We start from the raw sequence: 16399 nt of genomic DNA, 5'->3' as shown, positions 1-16399 counted from the left end.
CACAAAATAAGGCAAGAGGCATATTTTGCATTGGCAGATGAAAAATCTAAGAAAAACACCTATCTTTAAAAAGTCGGCGCCAATTTTATGATTTTCTGAAATAACTGAAATGTATATATTCACGTGGACAAGTGATTGGCAGGTTCCGGCTGTAGCACAGATGTGCATGAAGAAAACAAGCAGCAGCCTATACGTTGGACGCCTGAACTCCCTACAGCAGAACAAAATAAGCAACGTTTATGTCTCTATGAAAATAAAATAGAAGTCACATGAATTTTTTTCTATTTGATTTTTTAATGATTAAACTAATCTCAAGTCATGAAAAAAAAAAAAAGGAAGGATTCTTTCAAAAATATTTAGAAGGGATCCCGAAACATGAGGATGGGTTCTCTCTGCTGTGAATTTTAGAGGTATCTCTACGTAATTCTTCAGTTTTCCTACCACTGACCACTTTTTTTCTTCACACATTTACAGAAATGAAGATTTTATGAAGACTGATGACAGTGGTTTCGTCAGAATTTCGTGAGGAATGAGATCAGCCTTCTTAGTATCTCATTCTTGCTGAACATCCCTAAGGGCAGGAAGAGGCTCTTGAAGGTTCAGTTTAACTTGCTCCCTGTAGCATTCCTTGATGTTCCATCAAAGAAGGGAAAACAGGGCAAAATATTGATCATAAACCAAGTTTTGAATACGAGGCACCCATGCATCCAGCCATCCTTGGCGTTCCTCGGCTTGCCAACCCATTACTTCCATTTCTTTTTAAAAATATTTATTTATTTATTTTTATTTTATCTATTTTTAATTTTTTTTAAATTTTCATTTCTACCTCTATCTTCACGTGAGTTTCCCTGTGTGTCTCTCTGTGCCTTCTTTTCTATCTTTTATGAGTACAATCATCATTGGATTAAGGGCTTACCCTAAATCCATGGGGTCTCATAGGTGTCACAGGTCTCAATAAAATCCTTCATTTAATGACATCTGCAAGAGGCCACTATTCAGCCCCTGACAGTGTCTGCATGTGCTTTTATCTTTCCAGTTATTGCCAAGAAATTACAAGTCATCAAAGCTCTTCCTCACTTTCAGATGTTTTAAGATATAAACATATATATATATATCACAAAACAATATTTGATGCTTACAGAGAGCGTTTTCCATCAACACTATCACAGTATTAAACAAACATTACCACACTACCATTAGAAAGACTAACGTGAACTATTGTCATTTTCGTTTTGAGATAGAATGAATGATACGTATAGACTCAGTCCTAACTCTTAATCACAAGGAGGGAAAAAGTAAACCAGAAGGAAGTGTTGTTAATGTGGCTAAAGGAATCATCTCAGTGTTTATATTATTTTTGGAAAATGCGGAGCAAATTTTGTCTTTATAGTGGTTGGTAGCAGTTGTAATAAACCTGAATCTGAATCCATCAGTATAATCTACTCTCTGAGAATAAGTAAAAATGTTTTGGAAGCAAATATTTTTGTTGATGCTCCAGCTCTGGCTTAGTAAATAATAGTGATCACTACTGAGACTTAATCAACACTACTCCCGGAGTTAGCTGCCCATGGAAATCCATATTCACTTAGCACTTGTACTGTGACAAACAGTCAGGAGGTTAAAATAGAGCTATTCTATAACTAATCAATAAGCATATCTTCTGATAGATGCCACAAAAGTTCAATAGTGTTATACCTGAAGTTGGTATAATGTCAGGCAAACTATACTAGCATGATAAGAAAATTACTATTGGGAGAAATGGGGGGAAAACCAATTATACTGAAAAGTAAAACAGTTAAATTAAGTCACCTGCAAAATGTTTCTGTAAAAATTAAAATACCTTTAAAAAATACTATTGACTATTTACCTCTGTGCATGACTGTAATATAATTAAAAAAAAAAAAAAACCTAAAATGCCAGGAAAAAAGCCAAAAGTGTAGGAAAAAAGAAAACAAGTGCAGGATTATTTCGGTGTTTTAAATTAGAATACAAAATCATTAGTGTATTTAGATTAGAAACCAAATATGACTACATGGAAATATATAGAAATCTGCACTTACTGATGTTACATTAGCTCTTGAGGCAATGAAAGTCCCTGCTACACCACGAAGTAAATTAAAAAAAAAAAAAAATACATCCAGATGAGTTAGTCCCTCAAGTAGGTCATTTAGTCAAATATTTATCCCATGATGGACTGAACTAAGCTAGCATGTTTTGAATTCTCCAAATGGCAAGGGAAAGGGGCATCTCAGTGGGATTCCAGAGAAGGTTAGGAAAGAGGGACGATGAAGCCCTATCTTGTACATAGGTGTAGCCACTCCTGGAGTAACCTCACTAGATGGCCTCTGCGACCCAAATGGTAAATCACAGAGGGTCACTGGTTATGGTGGCGAATTCTAGTTTGACAAAGGAATTCACAATTGGGTTGATTCAGACAGCGAGCACGCCTACGACATCTCACAGATCACTTTGCTTCTACGTAGCTTTTGCAAAACACTTTCGTTTGGTGACTATACTCTGATTTTAGAAGATAGGTTCCCTAAAGATTTGATGAAGGCACATAATCAATTAACTGGGATTTTTGCTCTTCTCAGCAAATAAAAACAGAACAAACATGATTAACTGAAAAAAAAAAAAATCGCAAGGCTTCCAGAGGATGTCCTTGGGTCAGTACAGAATCTGCACCAATAGTTACGCTCCTGGGAAGTACCAAGACTTTCATCCTGAGAAATGGCCTTGCGGAAGAAGGCCATTCTTTACACGGTTCTTTTGGGCAACATCTCCTTTCTCCCTGTGCCTGACGGATGTGTATTTTTCCTGTAGGCCTCAGGTTGGCTGTCACTCTGCAGGAATGTCAATCTCACTGACTGGACAATTTGTCCTTTTCTTAAAAATCTCCCTGTTGGCTTCTCAGTACCATCACCATCTAAAGTGTCTGTATGACACCCGATTGGTCTCAGTCTACCCCAGCAGACCGTAAGCTCCAGGAGGGCAGAAACTGTGTCCTTGGATCCCGGGTGTCTCTTACTACAATGCCCGAGGAGCAGCAGAGGCTCAAGATTTATGTGGTGCGTGAATCAAGTACGGTAAGAATCTGAGTTAATATTGATTAGATTAAGTCAATATATTACCATGGAAGAAACAGGCAATACTACTATATTGTAGAAATAAAGCTGAAAGCTAAGAACCAAGTCGACTGTTGACTATTAACCAGATATCCCATTATCCAAAGGTGGACTGCTGAACGTCACCCCGTAACCCCGCATCTGTCACAACGAGGGAAGGACACAGCATAATAAATGTGTTTTAGCTTTGAAGACCCACAAGGGATACGTCGATAAGATGTTAATGAGGAGATGGTTTTGATGGTAATTGTCAATGATTCCAGAGGTTCCCATGCCACATGTTCTGCTGTAAGTAGTTCCGCGAGCAACCCCCAGGTCTCGGTGCTACGTTTACACAGGTAACAATGCAGAACTGTAACTACTGAGAAACACAATTGCTTGGGCTGAAAGATGATGGAAGGCAAGGGACGACTACCCCTTAAGGTTTATTTTCCATGTTTATGCCAAAGGTGAGATATTTGTGTGCTCACACTTTGCACTGGGAGAGACCAGCTGAAAGGAACTTCTTTAAAAATCAGCATTACAAACACCCAAGTAGATAACTCACTCTCTTTCCCCCCCTCACCTCAGTGGGTCTACTGTGAAGAATGTTCAGGGTAGAATTTGGGTGACGTTCTCCACCAACAGGGCCCCAAGTATGGACAGTGGAAAACAAGGCAAACAAATGACAGTCCATGATGCTACATTACCTCATATAGAAGCAAAAATGTGAACGACTAGAAGTACAGGCCAATCAGCTTTAAGCTATTTAACAAAGTCTACTGAAAACATAACTATGAAACATAAGGATGTTTTACAGCATCCTTCCTAAGCTCTTAAAAATTAAAAACGAAATGATTTCTGCTATTCTGATTAAGGAAAAAAAAAAAGAACAGTGTCTATGCCAGGTGTCAGTAGGAATTAAAGAGACACGTAACTTGACTCGTAAGAGCAGGTTTGGTTAATGTAGAAAAATAACGCTCTGAGTTAAATTCATAAATAAAAACCATTTTGCAACTAAGATATAGACTGTCTATCCCATAAGGCAACACAGATTGCAAAGAGTGGGATTTTTTAAGGAGAAAAAAGGTTACAGTAAAATGAAGAATTGTGCAGATTCATAGGAATATATTTATAAGAATAAATTCCAGACATATTTTAGACTATTCACTATGTTTACCTATTTATATCTATCTATTTATATATTTATATCTATAGGTATATATAGATATAAATATATATATATGTATATCCTCTATTTTCAAGGAGATAAAATTATTTTGTGTTTATAGGGAAAAGGATTAATCATAAATTTAAAACTATGAAAATTGGCAGAAAGTAAAACAATTTTCAGAATTCACTGTAAATGCTTCAGGGACCACACCCGTGTCTGGATTGTATGCAGCTATTCGATATCGGGATTTCTCAACTCTTCACCTTGAACCCTCTCCGTAGGTTGTATTCTCTCCCTAGACAATCTACTCTCTCTCTCATTCTGTCCATTTCTACCCACATCCTAGCATCACGGCCTTCCTTACCCCCAGACATGGGTGTTCCTATGGGGTATGGTGGTAAGGAGAGACCTCCTGGACGATACCTAAGGATATGGGTAGTTTCACAGCAATCAAGGTCCACATTCTAGACTTTCATATGGATACTTCCTTCTCACAAAAACCCTTCTCCCACTTTCCCTCACTTTCCTGGAGGAAGGTACATTTCTCATTCATTCGTCTCCCATCTTCTGAGCGCACACAGTACTGCAATATCAAATAAAAACTCTTAATATCGGTGTGGATATCTAGAAAATGAGTTTTCAATTCTTTAAAAAAAAATTCTTTGCTTCCATCAAAATTGAAGAGGGGCCTAATCAAGTTGTCAGGTGATAATTTAAAAATTTTGGTGATAGATTACTGTTATTTTTGGCATGACACTTAGAAAGACAAAGCCCTGTGTTACACTGTTATAACAAAACACCTTCCATTCCTATCTATTTATTTCTATGGATAAAGTTTCTCAGGACTTTAAGATCAGAATCAAATAAAACTGATGGTGAAATATTTCTCATTCTAGTAGTGAGCAATATTCGTCTATGCAGACAGGAATTGATTGAAAAAAAAAAAGCCAATCTCAATTTTAACGTTTATATATAATAATTTTTATGTTTGGAAATCACTTATCAGATTTGGCCATGTATTTATGTTGATCAATGACATACAAGTAACCATCGCAATGAAAACTCAATTTTGAAAAAAAAAATTAACAACGGATTTTATGACATGAAAAAACGATGTGTGTATGTGTCTGTAGGTGTTATGTGTCCATATTTCCTACTGCAGAAGAGTATGATGGGCGATCCGAAAAGGATTCCCTAGCAAGATATATCATATTAGAATATAATTTGAGGGAGAAGAAAAGAATAATATAAAATGTGTGACTATGAAGAACATAAATCATATTTTTAAATGGCAAATGGTGGGAATAGAGTTGACAGGGTGTTTCACTTCCATTGGTTACATTTAGGGGTTTGAGAGAATTGTTAGAAAGAATGTCCATACATGGTACACCGCAAGGTGAACCCTTGTGATTATTTACATGCACGATGGGGAGTTGGGAGGGAGACTTAAACATGTTGTCATTGGCAGGTCTTACATATGGATGTCCGAGCTCCATTGGATCGTTGTAGGGAATCGCCACTGAGCCCTCCCTTCTGGCCCTTTCCATCTCAGCGACCACGAAGTGCCCCACTGCCCCTTGTCCAGAGAGCAATGCCCTCCACACCTGCAGCGCTCCTCTGGGTGCTGGGGGCCCCAGCCTCTGACCCCGTCGGATCCCCAGGCCGCCAGGCCACCAGGGCCTCCCTGCATTTCATGTCCAGGCGTGTGTTTCTTTGAAGCTGGCCCTTCCCTCCTCCACCCTCTCTCTGCCTCGGCCACAGGCCTTGGGGTGCGTCGGGCTCGAGCCACCTCTTCTCAACGTGCTCAGTAATGGGATGAGCTTCGTGGGCGAAGGGCCTTCACCCTGAGCTGGGCAGCCCTGCACCGGCTGCTGCACACAGACTCACAGAGACGTGACTGAGTGAAACAGCCTTTAAATTGTGATCCAATAACCCATCTGGAAATGGTCACAACCCAAAGTGGACAAATCATGAGCAGATCGTATGATTCGTGTTCATGGACAGGGAGTATGAGATTTGGGACTGGGACACCTAATGCAAGCACTGGAGATTTGGGGGGCAAAGCCCTTGTTTTAGGAACAGGGTCTATCTGGGGTGCCCGGGGGGCTCAGTGGTTGGGCATCTGCCTTCGGCCCAGGGCGTGACCCCAGGGTCCCAGGATCGAGTCCCGCATCAGGCTCTCTGCATGGAGCCTGCTTCTCCCTCTGCCTGGGTCTCTGCCTCTCTCTCTCTCTCTCTCTCTCTCTGTCTCTCTCTCTCTCTGTGTGTCTCTCATGAATAAATAAATCTTAAAAAAATAAAATAAAAAAAGAAAGAAACAGGGTTGAGCCTTGGAGTGAACACTGAGTGGTCTAAAGCCACAGCTGTCTACCGACAAACTAGGAGCGAACCTAATTCCTCACCTGAGCCCCCGGAGGTTGGGCAGCCCTGTCCTTCCCATCTCTGCATACAGACCCCCTGCTGGGTTCACCTGTCTGCAAACTGCATCTGCTGGTCACTGAGCGCTGAAGCGGCAGGCCTGGCTGGTGTATACAGTAGGGCAGCTCGTAGAAGAATATGAGAAGCCATGCAAAGAGCAAGGGGAAGGGACCATAATAGCTTGAAAACAGACACTAAGTGAGGATCTATGTTTTTAAGGGAAGGAAACACGAGGTTTCTGAACCAGCTGCACAGACTATAGCAAAAAAGAGCCTTTTGTCCGTCTGTCCTTTGTGTTCTCACACAAGAAAATCAAACACTCATGGGCGGAGAGAGACACAAAGGAAAGTTGCCGAACTGGGCTCCTTTACCCATGAGATGCAATGAGCTATGGCTGCTGGAGGGACATGAGCAGAGGATGAAGGGGAGGGAGGAAAGGGAAACATTTACCTAGAGGCCAAGCCAGCCAGTATTTCTTCAAGCAGGAGAAGAAGGGCAAACGTCCCCATGCCCCTATTTGGTAATCTCTAGGGCGATATTTTGTTTTATATTTTAGGTTGCAGGTGGCATGCTTATCACCCCGAAACTTACAGAGAAGATGTGCCATTGAAGGCATGCTCATGCCCTATACTGCTCTGTTGTATACTTCTTCCTACTTCCCACGTTTAAAGCTCACGCCACCCACCTGTATGGTCAAAACAAGCAGAAGGCAAATCCAAAAATGATTAGTGTTTTTTGCTTTCCTATAAAATCCCAAATAATAAACAGGCATTCTTCTGTACCATTCTCGTGGGACTTGTTTGGTTGGTAACATTACGGCCATTTTTCATTTGATGAAACCAAGGGATTTCCTTCCCTCAGCTCATGTAGTGCGCAGCTGTCATCTGATCACGGGTGTCTTTGGCTTTGAAGACAGTAGCCTTTCCCTACATCAGTGGTCCCCGAAGTGTGGTCCCCAGAGCAGCAGCAGCAGCATCACACGGGAACTTGTCATGAATGCAGATTCTTGGGCCCCATTCAACCTACTGAATTAGAACTCTGGGGTGGGGTCCAGCAAACTCTTTCTTAGGTCCTCCCCATGACTCTTGTACACGAGCAGAGTCGAGAACCCCGGGCTTAGGTTGTGAGCACAACCTGCATAAAACTATTGCTTATACTCATTGCAGAGAGAACTCGAGTTCTGTTGGGTGTATTTTTTTTCTTTCTTCCTTTTTTCAATCATTTTTGAACAAACATAGATCACTGATATATGGTACTTCGATATACCACTGCAGAGTCACGTGGGTTTAGGGTTAGGAGGCAGGCAGTCTGGGAGTGGGATCCCAAATTCATGTCTATTGTCATATAATCTTGGCAAGTTACATGACCTTTGTGAGTTCTGGACTTGTCTTCTACAAAAATGAAATAAAAATGATGAGATCATGCACAAAAAGCAGTTAGTCTAATGCCTGAAATGTACTAACCACGTAATAAATAAATATATTTTTCATTGTAATCACCATCATTAAAGACAATAATACCAGTAACATGATAATGGATGGTGTGAGTAGTGAAGTTTATGTATTACGTATGTTGCAAAGCTCCAGAGATACTCCTCTACTTATGATTATTACTATGGAATGGGCTTGATTTTTCCATTTTCAAAATGAATTTCAAATTCATTTCTTTTCTTTTTTTATTTTCAAAATAAATTTCAAATTCATTTCATTTCAATATACATTTGTGATATCCCAGAATGTAGAAGGTACTTCACTGTTTTGAGATATTTTTTAAGTAGAGTGATGATACCGGTTACCAATATATTGGGGAACAGATATCAATATCTGTTGAATACTTTTTAAAAATTAAATACTTTAAATCTTTGTTCTGTATTAGCTTAAGGCTTTAAATTGCATTTTTTAACATTATTTGAGAAATAATACACAAAATTAATTAAATTATCACAAAACTAAGAGGTTGTGTTACTGTGGACACACATCTAATTTCAGATTAAAGTGTCTATTTTTTAAAAACCCCATCTAACCATATTGTGATCTCCGTATAGTTAACAGTACAATTTCAATAGTGTTTTAATACAGAAATTTTCAAATAATAATTCACCTACAGTAATAATATAATCCCTATATTTTAGTCAGTGAAGCTTATGCCAATTATTTCTTGTTTATTTGTACCAATCAGTGAAAGAAGCCCATTTCTGTCCCCTTTGTTATGTTTTTTTCACACATACAAAAGGCTATCATCTTCTCTATGTCTTTTTTTTTTTTTTTAGAGTGAAATTTTCAGGTCTCACAACCTCCTCTCACAGCTCGTGTTTTCAAGATCTTTTTATCATTTGTATTGTTCTCTACTGAATGCTTGGCAATTTGTCTCTTTTCTGAGATGTGGTGTTCTGCTGAACTCAGTTCCCAAATCACAGCCTAACGAGACCTGAATGGAGCTCGTCTGTTTTTATGCATGACATCACCATTACAATTCAACACGCTGTAGCATTTGAATATATTAACGGGGATCAGAATGTCGACTCATTCAATTTATCATCCACTGTAATCCTCGATTTTTTTTTCCTCTCTGCTGCCACCATCTCTAACTTTTCAATGCACGTTTTGGTTCTACTACCTTTCCCTACACCAACTTTCTATTTTTTAGAATTTTTAAAGGCTTATTTATTATTTGAGAGAGAGAGAGAGAGCCCAAGTGGGTTGGAGCTGAAGGAGAGGAAGAAGAGACTCCTCACTGAGCAGAGAGCCCACAAGTGGGGCTGGATCCCAGGACCTGGGATCATGACCTGAGATGAAGGCAGATGCTTAACCCACTGAGCCACCCAGGGGCAACCTCCCTACACCAACTTTCACATCCATTCTATTTTCCTAAATCCATTCCTATTTTCGCTGATTGGACCCATCACCCCAACTGTAAAGTAGCCTAGCACCCCAGATCAGCAATCCCTGATACTTCCATGACTCACTGTCCTTTAGACTTATTAGCATAAATATGCATCATCTCCCAAAACACTGTATAAGTATCCTATTGCATTAGCTTTGGAAGCTTTTATAAAGGATGATTTTTAAGGTTCCTGTTAAACAAAAACAAAAAACACAACTGACTGGTGTGTTGCTTCAGACACATGTATAAAGAAACCCTCCCCTCCCTTTCCTTGACTCAATTTAGGAAACTTAAGTGGAGCATCAACGAAAGGATCACACTATTGTTTTATTATTAAGCTATCATTGAAAAAAATAAGGTTAAATCTCTGCTCTTCACACACAGGTAGCTCAGTGAGTACCCTGTACCCTCACCGCGGGAGGTCACTTGTATATGCAGGGACATGTCATATGGTTGGTTGAGCAAATCTTAGTAAACACAGCGTTAGTTCCACTTAGCAAGTTTACTTGCCCGCTCATAGAAGAAAGCAAAGCAGGAGAATATAAAAATGATGAGAAATAATAAAAGAACCTTAAAGTATTACACACAAATTTAGTTATTTCGCCATCAACCAATGGCAGAGTTATCAAAACCGAAATGAGCTGACACCTCCTACGTGAACTTTCATTTGTAAGGGAATTTTGAAAGTGATCGATTGTTCAAAATCACAAATCAAAATTTACTGCACACATTAAAGTAAGCAGCAGTCCATGTGCCTCCCTTCCTGGAAGCCTCATCCACACACCTTAGGGCTTCATGCACCTGCCCCTGCCTCCCATCTGCCCTTGTCCATCCAACAGGATCCCGCTCACCCCTTAGGAGGGTGAATACGATTCCTCCCAGGCAGTAAGCCCTCCCTTCTTGATCTTGTGCTTAGCTCCGAATTTAAGCAACAGCTATTTGTTTATAGAGCTGTTCTCTCTACTAGTTTTGAGAGTCTCTCTACTAGTTTTGAGAGTCTACTACTCTTCTCTGTGCTTTCTGGTCACCAGCTGGCATTGAGAATTGCTCTGCAAAATTTTGTTCAGTGAATGAATTATTTAAAAAATAGTGTTTCCCCAATAGCTATACTTTTATGGGTTTAAAAGCGACTATCAAAAATAAATGAATGAATGAATGAATGAATAAATAAATAAATAAATAAATAAATAAATAAATAAAGGCAACTATCAGGTCTGAGAAAAGGCATGTGTCTGTAGCAAAATGAAACAAAAGACTAATCAAATAAAAAGCAAAATGGAGAAACACAGAGACAACCATCTTCAAATAATATATTTCACCTTTTATTTTTTTTAATTTGTTTATTTTTTCTTTTTATTTCACCTTTTCTTCTCATAGGTACTTATGATTATGTTTCCTAATACAATTTTGGGTGTATTGAATTTAGACAAATGTTTATGTGTTCGTCGCCTAAATATATGTGATAGAATTGAATAAGGTGGTAGAAGAAAAGGAACATACAGTTTCTATTAGAGCATTTTCCAGTTTGATTCAATATGTTTCAGAAAACATAGCAAAAAAAAAAAGATAATCATTAGTAAAAGTCAATAAATGAGAATTTATTCCCTAGACTTTAGTTCTAGGGAAGACGGGGAATAGATGTAATCACTGTCTTGGCGTTACATGATGGATCTACTGAGACATGATAGTGATAACATATTTTCTTCCTTAGCTCAGGATAAGACCAGAAATGGTTCACTTTAAAGAGCACGCAGGATAATGGGAAAGAAGGTGACACAGTACGACAAATTACTTAGTAATGCAAGGACAAGGATTTCTCTCGCAGATTTGTGAAGCAGGATAGCTGTCCTGACTGCGCTCTGGAGTCACTTAGATACTACAGTTAAACCTATGTAACTTTTGACAAGACAAAAAGCAACTTGTTCCTTAAGGATATTACACCCTCTGTGGTTCTCTACGTTCACCTAGAACAAGTCCCTTTCTCTGTTCCCATGGGGTCATCCCAGCCACTCAGCTCGGGGACAAGCCCATGACGGCATGCGGAGTAGAATCATGTCGATAAACAGTCCCCTGGCTCCTCACCCTTCTGATGAGACCCTCCTTAACGCAGGGGCCAAAGACCGGGGAGGAGTGATGAGAAATGGCCCAGAGTATAATAAACAGAACATAAAGTCCTCGGAAATACAAAGACACGTAAGAAGGTCTAAAAAAATCATAGTGAAAAGATCATGATCTTCAATTTTTTATGTTTAATAGTCTTTGCATTAACATTAGCAAGTGACATTTAGTATATTTTTTATCAAACGTAATTCTACTAAACAATTTTGACATCACATTATGTATTAAAATCCTGTATTGTGAAATTCCAAGATAAGATACAAGTTTAATGCTCTGTCAAGGGTCACTAAAAGAGGAAAGATCTTTTCTATAACCTTTCTGGCTTTTGGTTTTTAATATTAACATATGTTATACCACTTTACTTATATCATACGCTTGCAGTTGTTTTATGAATAAATACCACAACCTTTATAAAGAACCTTAGAACGTGACCCACGTAAAATTATTTTATTCTTATGGAAGAGCAAAGCTATCCAAATTCAAAATAAGCTGACACCTTATGTATGAAGAATAAGGACCTAGATTAAGAAAGTCTAAAACTCCACAAAGCCTCCCAAAGGTAATTGTATTGTGGCTTTTACATTGTTGCCTCATAAGCTACGAACCCGAAACACAGTTTTGCAGTGTGTTTTCTTGTCTTCCTTTTCTCCATTTAAAAAATGCAACACATCAACTGAGAATCTGAAAACGGTATTAAATCATATCAGAAATACAAGATTCGGTTCAATTTACCTGTTCCTGTTGCTGGAAATCCAATCTGAAATAAGTGTTGATGCTTGCTGGTGACAGTGCTTGTTGCCAAAACTGCACGCCAGCATTATAACTTCTCTACGTAGTTCTCTAGGTGCCATCGAAGGGAAAAACAATTAAAAAGCAGTGTTAGTATCTGAGAAGGAAGGATAACTCATTATATCAATAGTAGATAAGTAAATAATCAGCACAAAGGTAATTTTCAGACACAGAAATCCTATTCGGCTGAGGAAGAGATGGTTAGGCAGCGGAGAAATTACACGTACTACACGTCTTCTCTGGAAATAGTAATACGGTGGGGGGCATGGGTTCAAACCTCACTTTTACCAATAAAGGCAGATCTTACACTAAAGCATAGCTAGTACATGCTTTTGTTCTCAGTACCAGGTAGTGGAAACTGTGCTTGCTACCCATCAGCAGGCCTCCCAGCAAAGGGAAATGAAAGAAAGATCATCTCATGCTGCCAAAGACGCAATGGACCCTTCATATGTTGTTGTGCAGCTCTGGGGGAAAAGAGGCGAGTAAGAAAATAAAACAGTACTCATGTTGGTAGGATGCTTGAACAAGAGATCCGTTAAAGTTGTTTTTTGGCCATCCCAGCTTGATGTACGTTGTTGCGACTTGCTTTAAAATATATTCCTAAATGGGGGTGAGGGGAAATAAAGACCATGTCAGTTTTAAATGTCTCCATGCTAATAATTACAATCAGACAATACAATTAAAATATTTTCTAAATGTACCTACTTTAAAAAAATAAATAAAAAAAAAATAAATGTACCTACTTTAAAATGTCAGCAGCATTATGGGCATGCTAAATGCTCTAATTTTATTCCGCTCAGTATTTCAAATACAGAAAATAAGGATAAAATACAATTACAATGGTGGACATCTACCCTTTATCTCCTATTGATTCAAGTAATTTGCCTTCTAGTCAATATTTTAGATGATTATTTTTGTAGCAAAGCAAGGAAACTGAGGAATGTTGACAATGACACCCACGCACACACATATATGCAAATGTATGTAGATTTCGCCTGGGGAAAAGAAGCACCTAACATTTATGCATTTCCTGTGAATAGAGCACATTTAATGCAAAATTGTTATGTAAGCCCAGCATTGTTGAATCTGACAGCAGACACCAAACCCTCTTTAGTAAAAAAATATGGCATTTCAAAATCAACAATCCATTGAACACTGGGTGCTATTCTGTATGTTGGCAAATTGAACACCAATAAAAAATAAATTTATTATTTAAAAAAAAACAATCCATTGAGCTAATGATATATTTAAATATTAGCAGCAATGTGAAATAGGCTCTCCTCACTTTAATGCTGTCCTTGAATTTTGTCAAAGGAATGGAAGCACTGAAATTACAGTAAAAGCAATTCTTAACTTTTACTGAGATTGAGGGATCTGACACAAAATACTATTTCAAAGGACAAACATATACAAAAATGCAGTCTACTTGTACGGAGGTTTAACACTGCAGTGTCTCTGTTACAGAGACAAGAAGAGTGTAATAAGGCTTTCCCTCGCAGACCAAAGTCACACCGTGTGTGTACTGATATATATTTTTTGCCAAGTCTGTTGTAAGGGATCAGACCAAACTAATGACAATGAACAGTCAAGCTAGGATTATTCCAATTAAAAAGGAGATATATGTTAAAACAGAGGTGTCTGCATGCAAACTTAGAAGGAGACAAGAGGCTACTCTGACGGCCACCCAACCATGCAGAGGGTGCTAATAAACCGATTTCATGCCACGGCAATCCAGACTCGAGTAATCCCAAACATGGAGGTTAATTAGCAGAGCCAGTGTGTCACAAGACAGAGGACAGTTTTATACAACACAGGGCCGACTCCCGAAGGGAGGCAAACCGTGCTCAGGACCTCAGGACGGGCTACAACTCCCGGAGGCAGGGGCCCAATGCAAAGCCTCGGTGGCAGCAAATCGAACTCCACTTAAAAATTTTATTTATTTATTTATTCATCCATTTATTTATTTATTTATAAAATTTTTATTGAAATTTTAATATATAATTTATAACATATAATATATACTTTATTTTTATATATTTATATATCTATATATATTTATATTATTATTTATATATATTTATTATATAAATATTTATATATATTTATATTATATATTTATATATTATATATTTATAATATATAATATATAATTTAATTTTATATATAAAAATGTTATATATAAGATTTTTATATGTGTGTATACACATACATATATATACACACATATATAAATACATACATACATAAATATATATACACACACACGCATATATAAAAGAAATTTAGGAATCAAAAGCCCATGAGCCATACTTAATCCTAATTTTATTCCAAACAGTCATTAAGTTAGATCAGGCGGGGTCCTCCGTGAAGTGTTGGCTCACCAGTCCTCAGCTTAGGAAAGCTGGTCAGGTAACGTTTTGAAATGTTTGTCATGTCTTGGCGTCTATTTGGATTATCTATTGTTTGCTCTCCTGTGTCCCCTTGGACCCAATTATGAATGGGCTCTCGCCTCGATGTTGATCTTATCCCTGTTAATTAAGGAAGTGAATTGAATTCACTCTGCCCTTTTGGATAAAAATAATGACTAAGAATCTTTACTGAAACTGTCTACATTCTGTGAAGATCTCTGGGATCCCTGTACCGGGGGTAAGTCCTCTGTGAGCACAGAGCCCTTTAACTCTTAGAAAGTAAGTTTGAACTTTAAGGATTTGCCATGTATATTTGTTCTTGAATTCTGAGGCGTTTTAAGCTTAATTGACACTTTCGGGCCAGAATCAAAAAAAGAAGTAGCTTGTATTACATTTATTCTTCAAGTAATTGTCATCAGCGTTGCACGGAAAATCAGGACAAAAAAATGATAATACAGATGAGAAGAAGAGACACAAATAAGTCAAGGCCAGTTGTATAAAGTAGAAAATGAGAAAACAGTTCATCATCTGAAAATAAGAAGGAAGAAAATATGTCTTTTTACATTGAAGACGTTGTATTTCTCCATGCGGTCCAGTAATTTATCAAGGGGGTAAAGAGCTCGGCTGGCAGCGTGCCACGGAAGAAAATCCTTCTCCTCGGACAGGTATCTGATAATCTCCAGGGGGATATGCTGAGGCAAATAGCCGGCCCTGTGCAGTTGAAAAAGTTAATGTTAATTATATGCAGAAAATATACATGATGATGCAAAAATGAAGATTTTACTTATGCAAAGAAAGGGCAAAAAGCAAGATTCATCACAGTATAAAGAAGCCATACTCAGGCTATAAAAATAAAATTACTCACTTTTTAAATATAGTCCTACTCAGGGTGCCATGTGCCTTAATATATACAGAGCTAGAGAGTTAAGAATTTACATACACAAAAATATCAGAATGCATATTTTTTTTAAAAAAAGGAAAGAATTCCGGATTTTGAATCAAATCAACTCTAGCTATTTTCCTTCACAGAGACTCTTCAGAGGTCATATGAAATTGAAAATAATTGATTACTGAAATGCAATTTAAGTTTCTCAATGCATTTTCTCTGCTCTTCGTGTAGGTTCTGTGTAATATTTAATGCTGATTGTTTTCAAGAGAATAATCAAACTAAAGAGGCGACATACAGTTTTTACTGTATCTATGTCATATTACAATTTGAGGGTTTTTCAAAAGAAATGGTTTCCATAACACCTATGAAAATCTCAGTTATATTTTAATAGAGTCCAAATTCAAAAAAAAAAGTTGAAAGAATAGGCTCTTCCTATTATTTTTCTTTCAAAATCGATGACTGTGTCACTGTGGGGACCAATGTCAGAGTCTTTGGAGAATATGAAACTGCAGGTTTTTTAAAATGATCTGAACACATGTTGCCCATATTTAAAGAAGATATATCCAAAAAAGGGTCCAAAAAGAAGTGTATATCTCTGCTCCCCAGGAGACTGCAT

The 16399-nt window shown here is 38.0% G+C and overlaps 1 protein-coding gene across 2 annotated transcripts in view; it reads right to left on the bottom strand.

Moving 5' to 3' along the window:
• TRHDE (thyrotropin releasing hormone degrading enzyme) overlaps window positions 1-16399 on the bottom strand; it is a 372106-nt gene that overhangs the window by 20377 nt on the left and 335330 nt on the right. For both annotated transcript variants that reach the window (XM_026001636.2, XM_072742405.1), the window contains 3 exons: window positions 15458-15605; window positions 12989-13086; window positions 12430-12537 (listed from right to left, as the gene is read on the bottom strand). In XM_026001636.2, coding sequence (XP_025857421.2) covers window positions 12430-12537; window positions 12989-13086; window positions 15458-15605 — 354 coding nt within the window. The remainder of the gene's footprint in view (window positions 1-12429; window positions 12538-12988; window positions 13087-15457; window positions 15606-16399) is intronic.

This window comes from Vulpes vulpes, chromosome 16, assembly GCF_048418805.1.
Source record: "Vulpes vulpes isolate BD-2025 chromosome 16, VulVul3, whole genome shotgun sequence".
Classification (NCBI taxonomy): domain Eukaryota; kingdom Metazoa; phylum Chordata; class Mammalia; order Carnivora; family Canidae; genus Vulpes; species Vulpes vulpes.
This window is presented reverse-complemented; position numbering and strand designations above follow the sequence as displayed.